General features: G+C 36.3%; 1 protein-coding gene and 1 long non-coding RNA gene across 2 annotated transcripts; both read left to right on the forward strand.

The window, feature by feature from the left end:
- Nucleotides 1-7,361: 7,361 nt before the first annotated feature.
- On the forward strand, nucleotides 7,362-7,920 carry LOC147521188 (uncharacterized). Its single transcript, XR_015193841.1, has 2 exons — nucleotides 7,362-7,397; nucleotides 7,492-7,920. It is a non-coding gene; the product is annotated as an uncharacterized LOC147521188 (long non-coding RNA).
- Nucleotides 7,921-11,886: 3,966 nt separating this feature from the next.
- On the forward strand, nucleotides 11,887-18,694 carry LOC147521189 (protein OBERON 3-like). The gene is given in 5 exon segments (XM_086596212.1): nucleotides 11,887-13,051; nucleotides 13,054-13,110; nucleotides 13,113-13,196; nucleotides 13,199-13,894; nucleotides 17,905-18,694. Coding segments are annotated over 5 exon segments (2,457 nt in total). The 5' UTR covers nucleotides 11,887-12,015; the 3' UTR covers nucleotides 18,489-18,694.
- The last annotated feature ends 7,181 nt before the right edge of the window (nucleotides 18,695-25,875 follow it).

Here is a 25,875-nt window from a genome sequence, read left to right on the forward strand (position 1 = left end):
TAAACGAAAATCAACCTCGGTGAACCTCTTTTTCCAAAATGGTCCCTACGCTACCGATGCCGTTAAAGCGCGTCTGCCACTTTGTCTTTTCTTCCAACTGCGTCACGCTAGAGGAAGCTACCAAACAATTTCTTAACACCTTTGAATGTAGTTTTTCACTACATTTCTCCACATCTTTCGGATCGAGGACCCATCGCTACAAAGAAAAATAAAACAAGTATTAGTAAACCATATTTAAATAAACAATGTACAAAGAAAACCACTAGAAAAAAAAGAGATCATCCCAATTAAAACTAATATACTTATAAGCTTGCTATGATAACTCCAAGTATATATGAAGAAATAGAATGAGGTATGTTACACTATCCAAATTCTATCGAATTTCAAGAGTTTCCTTTATTTAGTCAACATTTCAGATAATTTAAACCTGGCCATAACCCTAAAAATCAATAATGACATCCTTCCAACAACCATATGTACATACCCTATAAAATATTCAACCCACAATACAATTTCTACTTCCATAATGTGGACGCAAGTAGAAGGAAAAGATAGACTTCCAAAAGAAAGTTTTTGTTCTTTCAAAAGCATGCATGGTTATAAAATGTCTTGTAACTGATTACTTGATATTAGCGATTATTAAGAAAGGATGACCTTACGAAGTTACAAGAAACTATTAACGGATGTCAAAGATTGAACAAGTGATTCTTCTTGACATGTGAGATCGAACAACCATATGTACATATAACCTAATTTTTACCACGGCGGTGAAAATGTATATATATACAAGACTATTTACGTATGAACCGAGTCATTTATGTACATCGAGTATTACAACAAAATAAGCTGGACTCTCTCTGCAACAAAATGAACTTGACTTTGTCCCTCGTCAAGCATAGAAACCACCCAAAAACCACTTTGATTGTACATTCGATAGATTTGATAACCAAAGAAAGAGCTTCTCTCACTATCGGTTTGTTCCCTCAGATCCGGACGCTTGAAGTACTTTTCGTAAAGGCTGCGATGTGATCATTAAGCTAAATCAATCTGAAATTGCAAATGCCCCTTCTACACTGAATTATAACGAACAAACAACAGGGAAGAACCAATTTGTTTGTTATAATCAATAAGTATTAAGCAACACAGCTAACACTAATTGCACTCAACATCAACTGAAATATGCTTAGGGCTTTTATCAAAGCCCCTAAAGAACGAATTTTTCCTCAGCTCAACTAAGTTAATTCGATGGTCATTTCATCCACCCCACCCACACACACACAACACACAAACACTTTTCTGAAGAATTACTGACACTTCTGATTCTATTGACAATACTAGTATATATGCGGACCGAGCTTAGCACGGTTTTTAAAGTAGTGGTTACTGCGTGGTATTTTAAGAAAAATTCTGCTCACGGATCATTCTAAGTTGATGCTTAATAACTTCAAGCGTATATATATGATGTATGTATATGCTTTCTATAAGACTAGGTCACTTATTTTCAAGTGAGAAATTATTATATCGCTACCCTCTCCCATGGTATATGTTTGGGTTTGGAGGATTGAGATTTGATTGAGACTAAAAAGCTTATTTTCCGTGGGACTATTGACCTGAAGTGTCACTACAGAACCACAGAATATCCCCTGGTCATGCAATTTAAAAAGATTGATTCAGATAGCTTAGAAGCCATAAGGTTAAAGTAAATTCAGGGTCCAACTGCAAACTTTAGGAAAAGCCCATTTTGCCTCGATGCAACACAACAATCCATTTTATTGTCAGATTTCTGAGTGGATTCATAGATAATTGTGCGAAATAACTCACGGTTCACAATCGCTTTTAGATAAGACAACGCTATTTAATACCAAAAGGAATGATGTTCTAGTTATATATATATTTAAATTAGATGAGCCTCCCTATGTAATTACAATTAGAATCCAAAGAAACCATGCTAATTATCGGTCTCGAATGTCGGGTTTCAAGACTTGGGGAAAAAAAAAAACCCTCGGTCGTGAAAGTACCGGTTTACATCTTGTACACTCTTTATGACACTCATTAAATGAAGGCATAAACTCTAGTTGATATGTTGTGGCATTCCATATGCTTCCTAATTCCATATGTTTCCATATTCTATACCATTCCCTCTTTTTCTTCCCACTCCCTCACGGTCCCTCGTAAGTAAACATTTTTCCTGCTTAGGTTAGCTCTACTTCTAGCTAGGTCGGTCATCTATCACGGAATTCCATCTCTAGTTTGGTTTATGGTGCGGTTTGAGTTCCTTTGTTCAAATCAATATCTATGTTCGGGCATCCCTTCTGATTTGTCAATCCATTGTTCTTCTATCTCGAGGCAAAAGCGAACCCATAAGCGGGAAGTGCGAGCAGAGAAGAGTCGCAACCCTCTCAGCCGCCCTCAAGAAAAAGAGAAGAAAAGGAATGACTTAAGTTATGATACGATGCTCGGGAAGTTAAGCAGCAACACTCAAAGCATGATGCACAGAGAAGAAGTAGAAGATAAGCATTCTTCCGTGGCAATGGATAGAGAACAAACATGTGATAGACAAATCAAACAACATCTCTAGAATGGCTACAAATTGTCACTTTGAAAATAAACAAAACACAAAATTTCTAGAAATAAAAAATATCTGAGCACGATAAAAAACAAAGGTGTTCATTTCACTAAATTGAATCATCTGAGAAGCATACCACTCAGTATTGTAGTTTCGTCCTAGATGCAAGGTTTAGGTCTACCATATTTCCACTGCCAACATAGATTGTTCTGCTATTACATGAACTCAATAAAAGAAGAAACATGACTATTTTTTCAACTACTAACAATGCCTTGTTCTGATCCTTTTAAAATACATGCATCCCATAAAAAAAAAATGGTGCTAATCTTGCTTAGTCTATGGTCAACACCATGCCCATCACTCTATGAACACAAAACGATTTCCTAAAACAGTCTATGGAATAGTTCTAACCCCAGAAAATATTGGTTAAAGACACTATACTTTCATCTTTGAGCATGAGCCCCTTCCTACACAGTGGAGCCAGTGACACTGCATGCAGGAGCAATGCTATTATCTCCATTTCTTTCAGCTCCATAAGGCAATGGTGTTGCATACGTTGAGGTGGTTGGGCCTGCATCATCGAGGATGAGTCATACCATAGGCAGTTGCACCCAAATCAACAAATTGCCTTCTGAAGAGTATAGTTCATTCAACCAATTGCAGGTCCGACTTAGTAAAGAATGGTTTTACTTATAAAGCATGCATAATGTAATGCCAAATCTTAGTTCATTGCAAACTAAGCCTTGACATTACAACTATGGTTGACATTTGATACTCCTTTACTCGGGGACATAAACATACTTGTTTATACATCACTGTGGGGCTTTGTATGAAGAAAACAAAGTAAGCATAATCTAGTGAGTGGTTTATTTGTGGATATCTTCCTAGGAATTAGCATGCTTGAAACTTATTGTTTTATGTATACATTATTGTTCTCTTTTCTTTTCTTGCAGATCATTTATGAATTTGAAGGGCTGATAGAAAAGCTGCAAGTTGCTGCTCAGACAAACCAAAATTCTGACAGAGACATGGAGTCAGTTGGTATATCTGGCGAGGCAGAGAACAACTCTCCTGAAACAAATGTAGGGCTTGTCATTGTTCTTGATTCTGTTTCTATATAGATTTTTGAAATTAATTTTAATACTATATATCCTTAGGAAGTTCCTGCAAGTTCAAGTACCACTATTCAAATATAGTATCGCAACATTAACATACTGATCACACATACTTCAAACAGCACATCTCATAATATTTAGAATTTAGAGTAACATATTTAGAATCAAAGTCCTACTTCCTAGTTAATATTGTGTTATATCAAGAACATGAGTCATTCTGTTGACAAATTCTAATCATACCTTACGTTTTATAGTAAATAATACACATCAAACTTTTATAATAATAATAATAATAAAACAAAAAAGGCAAAATTAATTCTAACCTTATATGACCTTCTTCCAATCTATCCTTATTCGCAGTAACCCACTTTTGATACTGCTTCAAAAAAACCTTATACCCCTCAAGAATATATATAGAGACATTGAGGAATTAGTGTTTGATTTCGATTGCAAGACATAAAGGGTGTGGAGTTGGACATTGAGGAATTGGTGTTTGATTTCGATTGCAAGACATAAAGGAGGAATGACTAAATAATAACAAAAGAAAAGGTGAAATGGATAAATAATAACAAAATAGATATTGCAATTTGCCTACTCGAGAGTTGAGGAGGCTTCGGAAAGACCCGCCTATCATATAGAGACGAGTATGCGAACCGTGCTACGCATCGGTGTTTTTTCAAATTTTTAAACCTGTCGCTCTAACATTTATATGATAGTATGATTTTTTGAATTCTAGTTATAATCTAAAAAATAATATAAAACATTAGGAGGGGTTGAATATAATTTGAGTGACATGAATGAGGTTTTCTAAATTATTTTAAATAATATGAAGCTAAGTATAATTTCAATAAAATTGAGAGAGTTTTTGGTAAATTATTTAAAAAGGAGGGAGCTGATTAGAATAATTAAGGGAGGTGGTTCTAAAATCATAAAATAGAGAGATTACAAATACACAGTTCGGTTGAGAAATTTTGCTCCTAAAGATCCGGCTATCATATCATATAGAGATTTGGTAAATCAAGCAACAGTTAATATTTCAAAGTTTCATTGAAACATATTTCAAAGTTTCATTTGAAACATAGACATTCCTTGGAATTTTGGCTGGTAAAAATAGGGACGATATTGAGAGTTTGCGATATTCCGCAACATGAACGCATGATGGGCACGCGCTCACCTGCTAAAACCCTTACTAGTCCCTCTTCATCTCTTGACTCATTTCTTTTGAGATGAAGGAATTAATCTCAACCATGGCAGCTTCAAGACGTTTTCTTTTCACCTCTTCTTTCTTCCGTATTCACAGAAATACCCTTTCGACAACAACAAAAACAACATCATTTTCTCCCTTTATCTTAAAACCCCTTTTACCAAAACCCTTCATCAATCTCCAAAACCCACGTATTACTACCACTTCCTTTTTCCTTTATCTCAAAACCCCTTATCTTGAAAAGCTATACTACTGCTTCTGAAGCTATAGATACCCTTACAGACAATGATGGAAGTAGTGAAACTACTAGTTTTAGTTATTCTCACCCATGGCCTGAATGGGTAAGTTTTATTGAGAAGTTGAATAGTAATGGTTACTTTGATAAATCTTTATTGCCAGTTGAAGATAATAATGAAGGTGGTGGTGGTGTGGAGGATGATGCTGTAATTGGTACTACTAACAGGGACTTGAATAAATTGAGAAATGCTTCTCTTACCTTTTCTCATGATCGATTCGATATTTTTCAGGTATGGGGCTTTCTTTGTTTTCATTTGTTTTGGCATTGAATTTTTGGTTGGAAGTTTGAATAGAAAAATGAGCTAGTATACTTTAGTTAGCATGATAGAAAATAAGTTGGGAATGCTTGTCTTACCTTTGTATGGTGATTTCTTTTCTTTTTAGTAATGGTAGTTGGTACTTGGTAGCTTGTTTGAAAAGGTTGAAGTTGATCCACCTTTATTCCAAAATTCAAAAGAACAATGATTTGCTATCTCAAAAGCCCATTTTACAGCTAACTATCAGTCACTCCTAGATTGTAAAACTTGGAGGATTTTGGAAGAAGCATCTTATTGTCTGGTCACTGGTGAAATGATTCAACAATTGAATGTTGTCTAAAATATATTAGGTTCCCTAAAACTTAAACACATCTGAGATATTTTAAAAATATTGTCTGACTGAGCTTTGAAATTCTAGATGGTTGCTCAAAAATATAACTGTATAAATAGATACGGTTTGCCTGGTGGACCAAAAACTCATGTATACTGGCGATACATGGCCAAAGTTTCTGCTGCCTTTATAATCAATGATCTACATAGCAATAGGAATACGATGACCCACCCCCCTCCCCCAATGCAGTTTATTTTTACAATCATAACTGTGGTAACTTATTGTTTAATTGCACATTCTTTCAATATTACATACGTGGGAATACTAATGTCTCTTTATCATGTCAGGTCGTTGTCAAGAGAACACATTCAGACTATGGTTGAGTGTGGATGCCCTAGTCTGTTTCAAAAGCTGTTAATTCAGCTTAAAAAGATTGAGAGCATTTTTTTAAAACTTGACGAAGGGGATGTAAGTTCTCTGTCTCTGCATAAGATAAAAGTATAGTGATACAAATTGGAAATTCTTTGATTTTTTCAGGCGAAGTTCTTTATGGCTTGTCCTTTTTGTATGCTCCCATTATTACTGAGAAAGGCTAGAAAGGCACTGTAAGCAAAAATTTGAAAATTTGGATATAAATAATAAATCCTCTTACATACAGGTGTGCAGTGCCTGCAATTTGAGAGGATCCTGTGATAGAGCCTATGGGATACTAAAGGATTCTGAAGCATCTGCCTGCACTACTGTGGATATTGTTAGTATGTTGTTAATCTATGCATTAGATCCAATTGTTCTTTCAGGGGAAGAGAAACCCCATGGTAGGGAACAGATTGAAGCATCTGCCCGCAAGCTACTATCAGAGCTAGTTGAATTGAGCGAGACACCCCCTGATCCAGCCCTTCCAAAGCCTGCAATAAACCCCCAGGGTATCTCAGGGCATGGGTCGTGAACGATCTAAGGATGTTGAAATGAAGCGAGGGGATTGGATATGCCCCAAGTAAGTAGTATGTTGGGCTTGCAAATATTTAATATTTTTTTATAATGGTATGATATTGCTACCGTGATGAAAAAAAAAAGAATCACATTTCACCATTCCCACAAATCCACAATAATACCTTTGCATATTTAAAGATCAAAATAAGTGATTAATCTAACTTCTTTAAGTGTATGTCCATTGTGGTCAATTTTATCTCGTAACTTGCATACTAAATCTTTCATGCATTTGCAAGCAATAGTATACTCGAAGGTTAACCAATTGGTGTGTGACTGTTCCTGCAGTTGTACTTTCATGAATTTTGCTAGAAATATCGATGCCTAGAGTGCAAGGCTGATGGGCCTAACAGAGTTAATATTGATGATATTGACAAGAAAAAGGGGACTGGACATGCCCACAGTAAGTCTAGTTTCAACTTGCTATGGTTTTTAACAAAACTTCACTTTCTATCATCTTGTTGGTGTCGCCAAGTTAAAGCTTCTTCAAATGTATTCTCTATTGAGGAACCACTCCTCCCTCTGTCTGATTTTTTTCCATGCAGGTGTCAGTTCATGAACTTTGCTCGCAACACCAAATGCATCGACCACATTGTGGAGAGAAAAAAGAGACCTGCAGCCAGGGGTGGGAATGCCCTAAGTAAGAATTATTTTTAGGTTTTCTACATATGTTCTTATTGTCTTGCTGAGGGAAGTCCACAATGCTTGTCTATTCACGAATCGTATTTTTGTAGGTGTGACTTCTTAAACTACAGAAGAAACAAGTTCTGTCTTAAGTGTAGTTCGCGATAAACCAAAGGATGAGGTAGCTGAGTATGAAGACATTATATGGAAGAGGCCTCGTTAGGTGATTTCTATTCCATAAAGTTGTACAGGGCGATGAACTGGAATTCTTATGCACATTGAACTCTGAGCTAAAGCATTGACATCTGGTAAAGATCCTGAGCATTGAGCTAATGGATGTAGGTAGCATTAGCTTAGCTTGAATTATAGCCTTGGTAAGTTCGCTTATTGAGATGGGAAGTCATTAAATATATCAGACATGGTTGTAATGTAAGGCGAAGAAATTTGAGATAATTATGATTTTTTTTTTAGTTACATAGGGGTAGCTGTCTGTTGGAATTCGACAATAAAGTTAATTGAACTTGCGTTTGATTTGTGTTGATCCAGCCTCCGCCTTCAAGACTTCAACATACGCGTGATGTTGGTTAGCCAGACTTGCACTGGGGCAGCGAACCTAGCTGTGCTGCTTGCCTGCTTATTGTGTAACTAATCCTCAACAAACTGGGAAGCTGGTCATGAGTCATGAGTGATGACCCTTGAACCTTATTACTAAAAAGTCTAAAACTGATCAGGTTACTTGTATTTGGTAAGGAATTAGATGTCAACTGCAAACATCCCTACCGTTTTGACCAAAAAAAAAAACTGCAAACATCCCGATAGTTCAAAACCATATATTTTTTCTAGTTCACTGTTACATAGAAAGTTTAACAGATCCACAAGCGGAGTCAAAGTTATACTTAAGTTTTAGACGTCTTAAGTATGTCAAAGCAATTACTTGATTTGGAGTGCAATGTCAAGGCAATTGTTTGATTTGGAGTGCAAAGTGATATCATCTACTTAAAAGATGATACTAGTTGAAGTGTGAAAATTTTTCTGCACTAACGCGCTACACTCCAAATTATTGTTTTATAATGAAATCTATTCTATAGACACAATTCACTTATGGTAAAATGTTACAACTCGTCTTTCTTTGCCACCACCCCATATCTCGTCCATATACATTACCATTCTCTATTTTACATCTTTCTACAGATAAAAAAAAAACTTAGTTCCGCCCATTTCTAATCCTAATTTTAGCACAATGATTTTTTGTGTAAATTCATCTCTTCATGAAATTGAGATGGATTAGTCAAATCAAAATCAAACACTACTTGCTCATTTCATTCAAATAAATCACACGATAATTGGGAATTTGATATTAATGAAAACGATGAAAGAAGGTTCCAACGGTTCCTTGGTCCGCATCGCGAAATTCGTTGTAGGCAGACTCATAGCTTTTCAGGCTGCTTTAATAGATCATTTGTGGGAATTGCGTGGGCAAAATTAATTCAGCAATGATAGATATGTGTTGCTCTATGTCACTTTCTTATTTTGGTGCAAATTTGTTTCACTTGTTATTTTGTTGTAAGTTATTTTGAATTGAATGTGAAATGATTTTTCAATTTGAATGTGAATTATTGTTTTGTTTAGGCTTTTTTTTAAGGGACATGTTTGAAGACAATTTATATATAGTGTCTAGAACAAATAGGTTCCCAGGCAACTTATATCACTGACAATGTATAAAGCCGTTGCGACATTATATAATGGATAAAGTTTATATACGACAATGTATAAGTTGTGTATGACACTGTATAAGTCCGTCCACAATTGAAACACACACTTGCATAGATAATCATATGTTTTTAACATATCAACACACCATTCTTGAATTAGAAATTATTCATAGGGATAGAAAAGTAATTAAATTTGGTTGTTTGCACATATGATAAGTTGGGACAACTTGGGCAGCTAGTATGGAGTGACACTTGATAAATCAAATCAAGCTCTATATTTGACCCCCAAAATAGAATGTGGTGAGTTGTCAACTTGATATAGAATAGGGCGTGACTATCACACATGGTCCAGCACCGTAAAAACTTACGAAGTCCAACCTGATTGGCCTTAAAAGGAATGACGTGGCGAAAACTAACAAAAAAAACAAACGCGAAAAGATATGAGAAATTGAGATAACTAAAAAGAGAGAGAGAAATAAAACAGACCGATCTAGAACAACACAAGTTCACCTTCTTCTTCCTTGGGATTTTCCTATCTCAAGTTCAAGTTGAAACGGATTTGATACACAAGGATAGAGAGTGGTTGTTTAAGAATAATGATGAAAAGAAGTTGGTAGTTGCATAAGAGAAAAAACTTGAGTTAAGGCTAGGTCCACCAGGCCAGGGGCAGAAGAAGTTTCTCTTTCACATGGGTGTTATGCTTCTAAAACTTACAACAAGAACAATACTTGGTTGATAAACAATGATGGGGCTATTTTCTCGTCTCCATGGAGCACTAGTCCTGTAACTTGTACGTCCTACTGCTACACCTTTGGGTTTTCAGATATATACTCAACAACATATTATGAATTCATCTTACCTTCATCAATATCTATTTGTGTTGCAATATGTTCTCTTTTTCTTTAAGTTGTCTCTTCATCATTTATGTTAAATAAGATATTGATGAATCAATGTGAGAGATTAAACTTTGAATATAACATAAAAACACCAACGAAGATCAACGTATTTAGTTGAAGAAAGAGTGAGATTAGTAACAGGAGAGAGAATGAACTCACTCTGATATTTACAGGGCCGGCCCTGAGGACAGCCCACACAAGCGGCTGGCTGGTCCCCCGAAAGTTGGCCAAATATTAGGGCCCCTATGGTTAAAAGCAATTGTGGTCAATTATTTTTTTTTCGGCCCAAAAAGAAAGCAAACAAACATCCTACTGTTCTTTTTTCAGCCCAACATTGGCTCCAAATTTTGCCCAAACATAAATCATTAAACATCGATACTAAACTGTAGAGAGGTTTATTCTCCACGACTCCACTTCTACTCTTAATCTCTCGGTCTCTACAATTCTCTAAGATCTCTCCAGTTCTCCAACTTGCACTTCACGGTCTCTATTCCTCTTTCTTTTGTTGACTATACCAGTTACCATCGCATATGCAGAAAGAAGTTTTTCAAAGCTGAAGTTGATCAAATCTTACCTTCAATCGAGCATGTATCAAAAAAGATTAAATGGATTAGATATGTTATCTATTGAAAAGTCTTTAGTATAAAAACTTGATTATGAAGACTTAATTAGTGATTTCGCAGCTAGAAATATAATAAGACTAACTTTTCAGTTGTGTTTAGTTTTTGTAATTGAATTTTGGTGTGAATTTGTTGATATTAAACACACATTTGATTCCGTAAGAGTACGAAAGAATTTGGACTTAATTTTTGATCAAATAAGAAAAAAAAAATTGGCTTATGTATTTTTCATCATTTATCGGTAGAGATCATACGTTAGGATCTCGCCTAGGGCCCCCAAAACTTAAGGTCGCCCGCCCCTGGATATTTATCTTTACTTTTCTCGTCTATTTCTCGTTTTAGTTATCTATTCTCACTGAATCATTTTTCTAAACCACATGTGATAGTCACGCCATATAGAATATGGATTGGTGTGGTAAATTGTCAACTTGCCCACTCTACACGTAGGATAATAGAGTAGCATTGAAGACGCTTTAATCCATCCAATATTCCAAGAACTTAAACGTATTTAATTTAACACGCTTGAAAATATTCTTTGTAAGTCAACCGAAAATAAATAATTGACCTGTCAAAATTGAACAACATTGGCCAAAAACAGAAAAGAAAAAATAATTTTGGAAGACAAAATAGTTAGCATGTGGGTCTTTCGCCATCGCCAGATGTCTTAGCAAACTTTCCTGCTGACTTTTGTCCCACCTAAAAAGATTTCCACTTTATATCCTTTTTCACCATCCAAAGGCCTACACCCGTTAAATTTTATATATGGTTCCATGCAAGATACCTGCCATCTTTCCAAATAATTTCAAATCTTCTTAGATTCGTCATAAAACTTATCTAACAAGTGGAACTACAATCTTTGGAGCAAAAACCAAGTAACAAAAAAAAAAAAAAGGTTAGGCCTATGAAGAGGACATCAGGTTTCATCTATATACCAAACAAATATTTCATAGTTCTCGGATATACATACGCATAAATTTGTTCGTATTTACAACATCAAAAGTATATAAATGAATAGCAATTCTAGAGTACACTCTCAATATATGGTTGCGTTGGCATTTTATTCTTTGGTTATAGACTTTGTCATGCAATACGCTCTTACAGATACAGCTTGTGTACTCTAGATTTTGGTATAAATTGGGTGAGGTCACCCTAAAAATAATTACTTGCATGGTCAACTTTAAAATTAATTGAGGCCATAGTTGTAATTTTCTTTTCAACTTTTGGAAGTATCGTAGTTGGTTTTAAAGAAGTGGAAAAAATTCAACCGTTGTCCAAACTCCAAACGAATGGAGTAGAGGTGACTGGTGAGAGAAAGAAGGAAGAAGCAGACAAGGGTATTACAGTCATTATAATTCCTCCTTCATTCTTTCAGGTAACTCTGTCCATTTTTCTACCTGTGTTTCATCATGTTTACAGATAAAGATTATGTGTATGGTACTGAAAACTCGGAAAATTCCAAAAACCCGAACGAAAAAACTGATTTTTCTGTGAAAAATGATGATTTTATACGAAAATCAGACATGGATCGTGATGGGGGTAGCTCAAATTCGTTAAAAATTGGAAATTTAGGATCGCAGGAGTTGACTTTGAGTTATTTGTGTGAGAATTTTAAGATGGGTATTCAGGAAAAAGAGGTTACAGCTACAGGGAAGAATTTTTTGACTTCTTTAGAAAAGGGTAGCTGTAGTAAAGGGAAAGAAATTGTTTTGGATTCTGGAAATGAAGATGAGAGATGGGTTGAAAGAGATTTCTTGCAATTGAATGGGGTCAGTGGAGGTGGTCCGAAACGAGATATTGATCGAGAGGGGAAGTCGGAGAAGGAGAACGAGAAGAAACCAAAACTAGAGACTGAGACTGAGACCCTCAATTTGTCTTTGGGTTTGCCTGATGTATCGCTGTCCCTTGCCTCGCCTAACCGCATGCCAAAAGCTGCTGATGTTCCTGTTGCTTTGAGGCCTAGTAGGAGTACCCAGTCTTTGGTGCCTTCGAATAATAATACGCGTACTGGGAGTTCTGATGATTTTACTGGAGCAGCATCGATGTCAATGTCTTATTCGTATTCTGTTCCGTTTTCACACAATCCTAGCTGTTCGCTCACGCGCAATTCTACTGATTTTTATGAGTATTCTGTTGGGAGTCATCGAAGAGAGAATGACCCTATTTGGAATTGTGGGGAGGGGACTAATGGGTCTGTTCACAGTCGGTTCAAACCTGTTGGGGATGGGGTTGTTTTGGCGAATCATAATGCTGGTACTGGTAGTATATCCATGCAAAGTAATTGGCCAGTCAATAAGGATTCAACCCTTTATAGAACAACTGGTTCTGAGAACCTTTCTTTCTTCCCGTCTGATCTTCCTGCAAGGCAAGTAATGGAAACCCAATCAAATGACTCAAGGGGAAGAGCCTCTGATCGACAAAGGGTTGGATCGGATGGAGGAGGGCTGACCCACGTAAGCTATCAAAACCTGAGAGGCTACTACGAGAAGTTGTCTCTGAATCAATTCGGTCATGGCTCATATATTTCAGGAGCTTCCTGATGAGACAATTGAATCCACCAAGGAGTACTTGAAGGGTCTCATTGGAGTGCCCTGAAGAGTGATGAGTTATTAAGTTTCCAAAAGCGGCTCGAGAGGTCTGATTTTACTTTTGAGTTGCTCTCAAAATCTCACAAGGCCCAACTGGACATCTTGGTCACGTTAAAGACCGGTCAGGCCATCTTTTTATCGGCGAAAATGCGTCTCCCGATGACTGAGCTTGTCGAGATATTCTTGCTCTTGAGGTGTCGGAATGTGAATTGTAAGGGTTTATTGCCTGTTGATGACTGTGACTGCAAGATATGCTCGTCTAAAAAAGGCTTCTGTAGTGCATGCATGTGCCCTGTCTGTTTCAAGTTTGATTGTGCCAACAAAACTTGCAGTTGGGTTGGCTGCGACGTCTGTTCCCACTGGTGCCATGCTGTATGTGGTATTCAGAGTAATCTCATCAAACCAGGGTCTGGAATGAGAGGGAAAACAGGGAGCACGGAAATGCAATTCTATTGCCCTGGATGTGGGCATGCTTCTGAGATGTTTGGCTTTGTTAAGGATGTCTTTGAATTGTGTCCTGGAGAGTGGGGTCTAGAAACCTTGATAAAGGAGCTTGACTATGTGAGGCAGATATTCCAGGCCAGTGAAGACTCCAAGGGCAAAGAACTTCACAATAGGGCAGAACAATTGATTGGCAAGCTTAAAAACAAGGTCATTTCTCCTGCAGATGCTTGCAACGGCTTGCTTCAGTTTTTCAAGTGTAAGTCTTCTGACCGCTATTTTATTCTTTTATTTGAGTTGACATTATTTTCATGTTTTCTGGTTTCTTATCTGTTCATAATTGTTTCTATCCTCCACTATATTTTTATGGTTTGTTATCTTAGATATCACGACTCTTGACTATATCTCAGGTGTATATTGGTATGTTCCTTCACAATTTTCCCAGTTATTTGTGTTGGCTCCTCCATATCACTGCTCCTATGTCATTGTCTTATGCTTGATGTTGGCCTAGAATGTAAGAAGTGTAGAATGACTATCTTTATCAAAGTAGTGTAGAATGAAGGTTGAGGGTATAAGTTTTCAGTTTCCCCATTTGTTATTGATTGATGGACTACCAACTTTATTAGTTGGAAGTGTAGTACAGGGTAGGGTGAGATTGTCTACTGAAAAAATGAGTGATGAAAATAAAAGGAAATTGAGGGATAAACCATGTATTAGTTACTTATCAAGCTAAATCTCATTTCTAAATAAATACTCTGCATACTTTCATGTTTATTTTCCTCTGGGTGTTTTTTTGGATGCATTATTAAGATGTGCATGTGTCTGAAATAGTGTCTTTGAAGAATTTGTGAATTTTAATGGCTTGATACGACATTTATGTCACATAGTTATAACTGTTTTAGAAATGACCAGCTTGTCTGTAGAACGTCTGTATTGATTAATGGCATCATCTTATTTCTGAAGAACCTTATTATTGTCATATTATCATTATTGTTATCGTCACCTTCCTTGTTATTATTGTCATTGTCGTTGTTGTTAATGCTACTGTCTTTTTCCTTTAGAAGACTCATAGTGTCCCACAATCCCAAGGTCTCCGACAGTATCCTTATAAACAATTGGTTCCATCCCGGCACAGAACACCAGTTTCAAATTTTCAACTGTCCTTGGTCTTAAAGGATATCGTGAAGAGGTTAACTATTAGATTAATTTTCCAAAACAATAGCATTTGGGATCTTCCATTTCTAATGGGATTTGATTAGCGACACCTCCCTTTTTGAGCCAAGTGAAAGTTAACGTACTTATATCTAGCATAAATGCAAATCAACTTTAGAGGTTCTTTACTTGTGAAGCATAAGGAAAATATTTGGTCCCTTGCCATGGCAGTATTATGTTGACTAAATTATCTGTGTGTATGGAAGAAACATGTTACCATTTTCTTTTCTGTTCCTTCTTGCAGAGGCGGTCTACTAAGAATAATGATTTCAATTGGGATCGATGGCTCCTTAGATAATGGATTCTCTTCCTTCCGCGCCTTAATTTTTATTTCTTTTATTAGTGCAATGCTTTCTCTAGCTGGAACTCGTTTTGGATATTAAATTTTACTATTTTAGTATATCGTATATTAAAGAGACATGAGTGATTTATTATTATGTGATAATGTGTCCTGTTTTCCATTTGAATTGTAAAATTTACTAATTTAGAGATAGTGAAGTTCAAATCTGAACCGTACGTTTAGAGAACACAGGTTCCACAGGAATCTTGATTAGAAAGTTGTTTCAGTGAGTTTAATTTGATTCGACAAATGTCACCAGATTTAGAATTAAACATTGACAAACATTCTCCATTTGGAGAATTTACTGTCTGTCAGCTTCACGATCTTTCTTAGTCAAGGCTAAATATATTTTTACTAAACTCTTGTTTGGTTATAGAGCACTGCTACTCCCAAGGTGCAATTTGTAGGAGTCAGCTGCTTGTAAAACTATCTAAAAATTGACTGGCATTACTCCACACAAATGGCATTGACTTTATATCGAAGTTACTCTTCGTTAGTTAGCTTTATGCAAGTAGATTTTGCTAAGATAGTGAATTTCTGTATCATCATTGTGGTAGTAGAGACAGGTTTCAAACTCCAAAATTGAATTGCCGGGGTATAATTTTCCAACAAAGATAACCTTAGGTATATAGCTTAAGACAGTGAATGAGAGAAATTATGAGGTTTCCACCATGGAACATGTAATAGACTAGAACGAGGTTTCACATTTCCATTTTTTTAATACTATAGGCTCCAAAGAACCTACAGAATACATGCTTGATATCAACTGAGTTCTCTCAGGATGTAATTTGAGATACTAATGGTTAGTAGAAGGCATTAAGATGATCAGATACCACTAGTGCGCCGTGGAACAGAAGCTCTTAATTCCTCTCAACCTAAATATTCCTAAGGTTGCAATTGTATGTTGCCTAGTATTTTGATAAATATATTCTCTTCATAGTCCTGCTGATCTTCCTGGATTTGGTGAAGAATGTTGTAAAAAATCGAGTAAATCTTTGGTCCCAGGAGTGGCAAGTAATCATCCTTAAAGACACTTGAATAACTATCACAAGGAAACTTCCCAAACTAGAAGGAAGTGGTATTAGGCATGTGTGAGTCCATTGTTTACTCCAGAGACCCTTTGGTATGTTATTACTTCTCTCTCGTACAATTACAATTCGACTTTTGGAGTAATAAGTTGTCAAGATGATATGAAGCAGTAAGTCTGGAGAGGTTGTGTATTTGAGTTTGCAACCCAGCGCTAGCATCGAGGCCTTTTTTGGGCGTGAACACCCTTGGGAGTGTGTTGTTTGGTGTGTGCCTACTGCATGTTAGTCCTTCGTAGCGTTTGATATTTTATGTCCCTGTACAAAATATTGAGCTTTTGGAGATTGGTTACTAGCATTAATAATGTATTTACAGCCTCTCTCTTTGCCAAGGGCTTTGCATGCTGCTGACAGCTTGCAAGTTCGCACTAAGTGAACACAACTCTACCATAAATAAACTTCCTAAGTTAATATGATATTGCTATGTTGAATACCTTATGGAATTTATATCATTTCGAAAGAACAAATGCATGTAAGTTTACCGGGAAATTACTAAAATTAGTGAAGAGTAAGTTCCCTAGTTCAGACTAGAAGTTACTTTGTCACGTTAATGTGTGGGACATCCCTTGGTCTTATTACCACATGAAGTTTACCCTTTTATTGTTTATCATCAAGCTAACAATCATGTCAATCAGCGTGATGTGTTATTTTATTTCCGATCCAATATTTTGATATTGTTGACCAAGGTGGTGCACCAGTAGTCTGAGTGTTGGACCAAATCACAATGTCTAGCATGCTGAAAAATACAAGGCATTGATACATATAATACTGGTATTATTTTTTTACGTACTTGTCAATAGTTATATAGATCTAGTTCCCATCTTAGTTAGCTGTTCTTTATTGATTGTTTAGCAACTGCGGAAAGGAGGGGGGGGGTGTCGAAACATGTGCTGTTTCAAGTGGTGGTGAGTGTAAATGATAAACATCTCAAGTGTAGAAGGGAACATGAAGGGGATATACACAACTAATAACTATTAGCTATATATTGAAACATGTTATGTGGAAATTTGTGGGACAAGAGAAGCCATGTGGAAGACGGCGGACTCCTCTTTGGAGCAGCAGAGTTATGTTATGTTACATTATTCAGGTGCTCTCTTGAGATCCAAGGGTCCAGGGTAAAACCTTTTTGTTTTTATCCATATTTGTAAGAGCGCTGGAAGTAGCATCGATTTGACTTAGATCATATAGACCAATTTGAGTATTGCTATAATATTGATGGATCATGAATTCTTATTGCTGACGTGCATGCCTGGCGTTGCTTATTGGATTCTTAGGTGCACCAATCTTGGGGGGGAGGGGGTTGTGGAATAGTCATATTGATTTTGTTTGTTTGTAATGATTTTAGCAGATTTCGAGTACTCTTTTCCGTGTTTTTTTCTTTGTTCATTCTTCAAGTGATTGAATATCCACCTTTGAGTTGCTGATTTTTAGCATTCATCTTTAAAAAGTGCTTCCAGATATGTATTTTTTTGCATGGAAAAGCCATTTACTTTTTTCTCTTTAGTCGTGTTTAACTGCTTATGTCGAAATTCTTGTAAGGAATCTTAACTCTTGATAATTTTGCTTTAAATGTCCTCTGTGTATTATATCTTCTACTAACACGGAATATTGATGTGGCATATATAAACACAGATGGGATCACAGACGCTTCTGGTTCTATGAGCTCTTTTAAAGACGCGGTGAAAACTCAGATGAGTCAAAAGGGAAATATGGCCTCTGCCCCACCTCCCACTTCTCTGGGTCCCCAATCTATTTCCTATAGCATGCACTCTTCCGGTGTAGAACATGATATGTTGTCATTTAGAGAAGATGCTCACCAGAACAACCTTAAACCCTTTATGACTGATCAAACAGTGGAAGAGGAGTTGCAGAGCAGCATATTGTCAAAGAACGGGTTCAACAGCCTCGAAAGCATAGTGCGAATTAAAGAAGCAGAAGCGAGGATGTTCCAGGCCAAAGCAGATGATGCCCGAAGAGAAGCTGAGAGGTATCGAAGAATGGTGCGAGCTAACAGTGAGAAGTTGGAGGAAGAGTACACGAGCAAGCTTGCCAAACTGTGTTTGCAGGAGACAGAGGAGAGACGGAGGAAGAAACTTGAGGAGCTCAAGGCTTTAGAAAACTCTCATTGTGATTACTACAACATGAAAATTAGAATGCAAGCTGAGATTGCAGGCTTGCTAGAGAGGATGGAGGCTACAAAACAGCAATGTGTGTAGTAGACATGGGTTTTTGTTGGTTATTTAATATGATGTGTCATTACTTGTAGTGATCGTTTTTGTAGATGATCACAATATTATGTGTGATGATTACTGTAATGATTGTCGTGAGTGATAGAAGTGTGTAACTTGGCAAGGCATTTTTCTTGGAATGCTACTCTTTTTTCTTTATGTGAAGGAGATTTGATTAAACAGCTTTAACTTCACGTTTTTGTTTGTGACCAGAGTATCTTGTTGCCTCTTGATAAGGATGTGTTATTCGGAACACAACAAAATGATGAAGCGGATGAGCCATGGATTTGCAAATTTTGGGCCTCGCCCTCTCTTAAATTGTAGGGTACGCAATGCTTCCGGCCAAGGAATTAGACACAACTGGGGAAACACAGCGAGATGATGTCTGCTAGTTGGTATCATTTTTTGTGAGTGTCTGAAGTCTCTTTTTTCTCCCATTGTTGTCCATTTTCTTAGAGTGATTTCTATAATAGTCACTTAGCAGTTCCAAGTCCTTTTTCGGGGGTTGCACAATTTTACAGTAAACAAGCAGAGGTGGTCAGCCTTCAGGAGTTCATAATTCTATTTATAGGCCAAAATGCTATTAAGCTGTTTAGAAAGAGGGCTTATTAAATGAGATTGTAAATTTTTGATGCAGAAAAACAGCGGAGCCCATCATAAAAAATATGCGATCCATCCATCCGTGTTAAACACTGCGGATTACATCCCAAACAATCTTCCGAATAGAGACGTGTGTCCGTGTGATATGAAATGATGCCAGCAAATATATATATATTTTTTTTTATAGATAAAAGGAATACACTTCCAAAACTAGGAAGAACTTCCTACATTCCTTACATCCATATATAAAGTAATTAGCGACCTTGCCGTAGCAGGGTTCAAAGTAAAATGTGGAGGGACTTGTTGTCTCTAGCCGCGAGTACATGAGTAATAATGTTCGAGTCTCTACAAATGTAAAAGAAATTACAATGATCAAACAAAGAGATACTATAATAAATATCATATGCGACTGATCTAGCTCCCCAAGATAAATTAGTTCCTTTTTGCTTTAGGACTTCAGTTAAGTGTTTGCAGTCCGTCAAAATGGTGACACATCGGAGCTGCAAACGTCGACACAAGTCTACTCCTCCTCGGATGGCTCGTGCCTCTGTCTCTGCCTCTTCTGGGTCAGCGACACTGGTTCTGTCATGTCCATCACCAATACAATATCCAAAATTATTCCATATAGAAAAACCAAAGCCTGCTTGGTTAGTATTACTATTCCAAGAGGCATAGTGAGGTAGTGGCAGTCATTTTCTATCTCGGGCCAACTATCTATGTAATCATTTTTAGCATAAAGTTCTTTCTTGTTCTATATCGTTGTGGCAATTAGATTGGAAAACAAATTTATGTGGATAGTGACATATTATTGAGGTGAAACACACGGTTAAAACTTAAAAGTATCAGTTTCCGATATTACCCTCTCTCTAACTTTCTCCATATTTTGGTATTTTGGATTTCTCGGAATTCCGACAAATCCAAAAACCGAAATTCATTAAATTTCGACCCTATCACATTTGAATTTTCGAATGATTTCGGAATTTCGGATATTTCAACTATATATTCGGAATTTCGATTTTTTGAAAAACCGAAATATTGGGCGGAATTCCGAAGTTTTACTCGGAATCACGAACACTGCCTTTCTCCCAATCAAATTACCCAGCCCCATTATCTCCCCACACAAGTTTCTTCCTTCAATACGTTCATAGTCGAAGTATATCCTCTCTTATTCTTCTTATGAATATGGAAAGAACAATCAAAGAAAAATATAATATAATAATGTTCTCCTTCTACAATGTTAGTTTCAGCAAAATCTAATGAACCACGGAATGGGGAATGACTTCGCCACCCGAAACATAAAAAATAATAAATATTATTCATGAACTATCTATTATAACAAAATAAAATGGGAAGACAAATGGTGGTTGGGATCAGCAGGGATTTGCATTAGGATTGTTTTGGGATCGGCTAAAAACATGTGTACGACAAAGATTGTTTTGAAACCCCTTTGAGAATATTCTCAATGAAAATTAAAGTATGTTGTCAGTGAGTTAAATGTTACTAAATATTTTTCCACAACTTAATTAGTCATTCAACGTACTACATGCAAATGTTTTATTTCTCGAGCCATCTTTTGACTACCCAAGAGACAAGAACCACTGAAGCAGTTCTCTTTCTTAATAAGAACTTCAAATCCCATTTTCGTAGCTATGGGTGTTATTTTTTAAAATTAAAAAGTTTTAAATGAAAATGTTTTTTGACCCTTGGAGATTTAATATAAATTTACACTATAAATTTCCGTTACCATTTGGTTATTGGGGTTTAAGTTCTGCCAAAGCAAAACGGCTAGATACTTTGTCACTTTCACTGCATCTACCACTTTATTAGTTTCTTAAACTGTCCACTCGCCTTAAATCATTCATTCCAAATTCTCTTATCACTTCTTCCCTCCTTTCCATTTGGTATAAATTTCCTTTAAATTGCTTGTTGGAACCTTTTAGAAAAACCTTCAAAAGGTAACGAAATAACATGCCCCTATATATCTTGCTATCTATATTTCTTTTAGCGGAATGTTCATATTATATTTAACATCTTTATCATCTAGATAAGAAATTTTGTTTGCCTCGCTTTATTGACGTATTTTTCGGTATTTGTTTAAGATTTTTGGTAAAAGCTAGGTGCTTGAACTGTCGCTGATCGACTTGAGTTAGGCATCTCTTCTCCATCTCTAACCAACAAAGTCTCGTGTAACTTTTGCATTATAGATTACTGATTACGTGTCCTTCTTCACGGGCCACGTTTTTGACTTAAAATGAAGTTTTGCTTTGTTTTCTTCTGTTTTTCTTCATGTTGATATTGTTAGTCCATTTTTGCCATGTCCAAATCAATAATGATCGCCGTCGTGAAACTTTGATCCAAAGATAATGAAGTTCGAGTTGTTGTTGTGAAGTATCCGTGGAAAATGACTATATGGTAGTTGATGCCACTTTCGTTGAAATTTGATTGATCCAATTTGCTTGACCACTAGGAAGATTTTTTTTGTTAGTAATGAGCAAGCACTGAGACAGAGAAAAGTCTCCATGGCGTATTATTATGTTTCTACCATTATTTTGGTTAAGGAAAAAGCCATTCTACCAATTGTAATGCTACATTAATCAATGTTATTTTTTAATAGGAATGAACTTACATTTCCTGATGTTATGACCAAAAAAATTGACTTAGTAAGTATTGCATAGTTGTTTCCCGCTATGAGCAATCTAATGAGTATTTGATTATTTTTTATTTCACATTAATGAGAATATCTAATTTTCAGGGTTAAGCTTTATAGTATATTTCACAAACCTCAAAATCTTAGCCTCAAATGAATCTTTTCATTGGTAATGCAGCATCTATTTCTTTAAAAAATATTATGGTGTGACATAAATATTTGGTCTCAGTTTTTGATGACTTCAATGTACTATGTTCTTTGGGTATGTATATGATTGGCTTTACACATCCCCTTCACTTTAGTTGTGTGTTTTTCTTAATAACGAATGGAGTTCTATGTTTGAATATAAGTTTGATAAATTTGTTTTATGTTTTTTTCTCCTAAATAAATATATTGTTGACTATTATTCGATGTGAGCTTCTAATTATATGACTGTAATGAGTTTGAGAAGTTTATTAAATTAGTGGTGATGTTGAGAGTCCCGCATACCCTAGCTACTTTACAAATGTTATGGTTGTGACTAACCTTTTTTGTGTTGATGTATAATTGGGTGTGATAAAAGTGATTTAGTGACTATGCTTTTAGGCCTAATTATTCATGTGTTTGAATATGTTCGTCTGGGTACGTGCATGTAACAATAGTGCCCCATTGTTCATTTTAGGGTTTTTTAAGTCTTGGTCATACTATTTGTTGGTTTATTAGGCTTTGGTACAAAAAAATTTAAATAATAGTCTTAAGTCTTACTTCCGGTACTTGAGTTGACTGATGGGTAACTACCGGAAGTAGGACTAAAGACTAATATTTAAGATTTCTATACCAAAGCCAAAATTCCGTACTAATAGTAGGACCAACACTTAAAAACCCCTTCATTTTAGGTTGACCAACTGCATAGATGATGTTTTCTTGATTGCACACTATAGTTATTTGCTCAGCTATTGATGTGGCAGCATAATGCTTCTGCCAATGAGGCATATTTTATGTATTTCACTAGTTTATTTTCAGTTCGATGACATAAATGTAAGTGGGTTAAGCAGTTTCACTGGGAATAAGGTATATCGTCATGCTATTTTGAGTACCTTGTCCAATGAGATTTTTTATATTTATTATTCAAATAAGAATGCACATGATATATGGGAGAGTTTGAACAAGAAATACATAATAGAGGATGGTGGTACTCAGAAATATGCTATTGGGAATTTTCTAAAGTTCCATATGAGAGAGGATAGAGATGTAACGTCTCAAATCCATGATTTTCATGTGCTTGATTAATGATTTGAAAACCGAGGGTATTAATTTACCCGAATCCTTTGTTCTTTGGATGTTTGATTGAGAAACTCCCCGAAGTCTTGGAAACACTATAAAAATAGTATGAAGCATAAGCGTAAAGTGATGACTCTTGAGGATGTGATCATTCACATTCACATAGAGGAAAAGAACAAGACTCGGTATGAGGTGTTGTCTAAGGAATTCCATTCTAAAGCCAATATCATTGAAGGTAATCCCAGCAAATCTAACAAAACCTCTAAGAAACAGAAGTTCAACAAAAATAAGAATTTCAAGGTCAAAGGCACTTCTTTTAAAAGGAGTGGTACTGGCAATGGAAATTGTTATGTTTGTGGTAAACCTGGACATAGGGCTTTTCAGTGCAGACACAAGAAAGACACTGATGATCCTCCCAATACTAATCTAGTTGAGGGAGATGATATTGTTGCTGCTGTTGTGTCACAAGTGTTCATAGCCACTGGGAAGAGGAACTGGGTACTAGATTCTGGTGCCACCCGCCACATCTGTGGTGATGTTGAAGCCTTCTCAGACTACATACTAGTGAAAGATGAAAATGTCTATATGGGTGACTCTAGGTCCGTTCTGTGAGGGAACAAAAAAGGTTCTTCGAAGTTAACTTCGAGGGAAAACCCTTTCACTTAGTAATGTTCTTTATGTTCATGAGATTAGGTCGAATCGATTTCGCGGTCCCTCTTGGGAAAAGTCAAGGCGTCAAGGTGACTTTTGAGAGTGACAAGTTTGTTTCGACAAAGAATGAGGGTTTTGTTGGTAAAGGTTATTGTAATAACAATTGGTCTTTTCATGTTGAATGTACTTGACAACATTATTATTAATAAGAATGAATCATACGCTTACTTGCTTGACTCTTTTAATATATGGCATGGTAGACTAGGACATGTGAATGTTCAAGATATGAAAAGGATGAAAGCATGTGGTTTATTGTCTAATATTTCTGATTTTTCTAATAATAAATGTGAGATATGTCTTTGAGACTAAAGCCATCGAAGAAACCCCGCTAATCGTGTGTCTAGAGATAAAACCTGGATTACTAACTCTTATTCATAATGGATTTGGGTGAATTCGTAATACCATGTCTAGAGGGGAAGTTTTATTATATTACATTCATAGATGACTTCTCTAGGTACACCATGGTATATTTACTTAGACACAAGCATGAGGCAGGTGAGATGTTTCTCAAGTACAAAGCTGAAGTTGAAAACCCGACTTTTAACTGAAGATTAAGAGACTTTGGTCTGATAGGGGTGGAGAATATGAGTCTAACCCCTTCCAGGACTTTTGTGACAAGAGTGGCATTATTCATGAGACTACTCCACCATACTCTCCTGAGTCTAATGGAGTAGCCGAACGGAAAAACATAACACTAAAAGAGATGATGAATGCTATGCTTGTAAGTTCGGAGCTTCCTGAACTTGTGGGGAAGCAATCCTATCCGCTTGCCATATCTGAGAATAGGATACCCAACAAGAAAACAGGGAATAAGACACCATATGAGTTATGGAAAGGTCATGTACCTACCCGACATACTTGAAAAATGTGGGGGTGTCTTGCTAAGGTTCTTGTGAACGAACCTAAAAAGAGAAAAATTGGGACCTAGAACCATTAATGCTGTATGTTCATTGGTTATGCTCATAATAGTCTTTGCATATAGATTTTAGTAGTAAAATCTGATAATAACCTTGTCGATGCTAACACTATTATAGAGAGTAAAAATGCTGATTTCTTTGAGAATTTGTTTCCTTTGAAAATTGGCATTGAGAGGTTGGTAGCTCCTAGTGAACAACAATCAACGAGATCCTGAAATTTTCGAACAAGAAATTCGGAAGAGTAAAAGAGACGAAAAATTCACCAATTTTGGTGATGACTTTTACACATTTCTTCTTGATGATGATCCTGTGGATCGATATAATGAGGGCAAGTTTCGAGATGCACCTTTCTGGAAGGATGTTATACACTCAGAACTAGATTCGATTATAGCTAATCACACATGGGAGATAGTGGATCTACCTCCTGGGGCGAAACCTATACGTTACAAGTGGATCTTCAAAAAGAAATTGAAACTAGATGGTTTCATTGAGAAATACAAGGCTAGACTTGTAGTCAAGGGGTTCTCCCAGAAAAAAGGCATTGACTATTTTGATACTTATGCTCCTGTAACTAGGATTTCTTCTATAAGAGTTCTAATGGCTCTAGCTGCTATTCATAATTTATTTATTCATCAAATGGATGTAAAAACTGCATTTTTGAATGATGATCTTGATGAAGAAATATATATGATGCATCTCGAGGGCAATCTGATAGTACCGAGGGAATGAGCATAAGGTATGCAAGTTAGTTAAGTCTTTATATGGGTTGAAACAAGCGCCAAAACAATGGCATGAAAAGTTTGACAGTGTCATGATGTCTAATGGATATCACATAAATGATGCTGATAAATGTATTTACTTCAAATCTTTTGATGTGAATACATATGTGATTATCTGTCTATATGTGGATGACATGTTAATCATGAGTCCTAGCCTTGATGTTGTGAGAAACACCAAGATGTTTTATCCTCCCAATTTGAAATGAAGGATTTGGGAGAAGCCGATGTGATTCTTGGAATCAAGATCATCGTAAAACATGATGGCTATACGGCTTTCACAACAACATTATGTTGAGAAGTTTTTTTGAAGAAGTTTAACTTTTATGATAGTAAGCCCTGTGTCGACACCTTATGAGGCAAATAGTGAACTTGAGAAAAATGCTCAACATGGTGTCCTTCGATCTAGATATGCCCAAATTATTGGTAGTCTCATGTACTTGATGAATTGCACTAGGGCGACA

This window comes from Coptis chinensis, chromosome 1 (assembly GCF_015680905.1).
Source record: "Coptis chinensis isolate HL-2020 chromosome 1, ASM1568090v1, whole genome shotgun sequence".
In the NCBI taxonomy this organism is placed as follows: Eukaryota; Viridiplantae; Streptophyta; class Magnoliopsida; order Ranunculales; family Ranunculaceae; genus Coptis; species Coptis chinensis.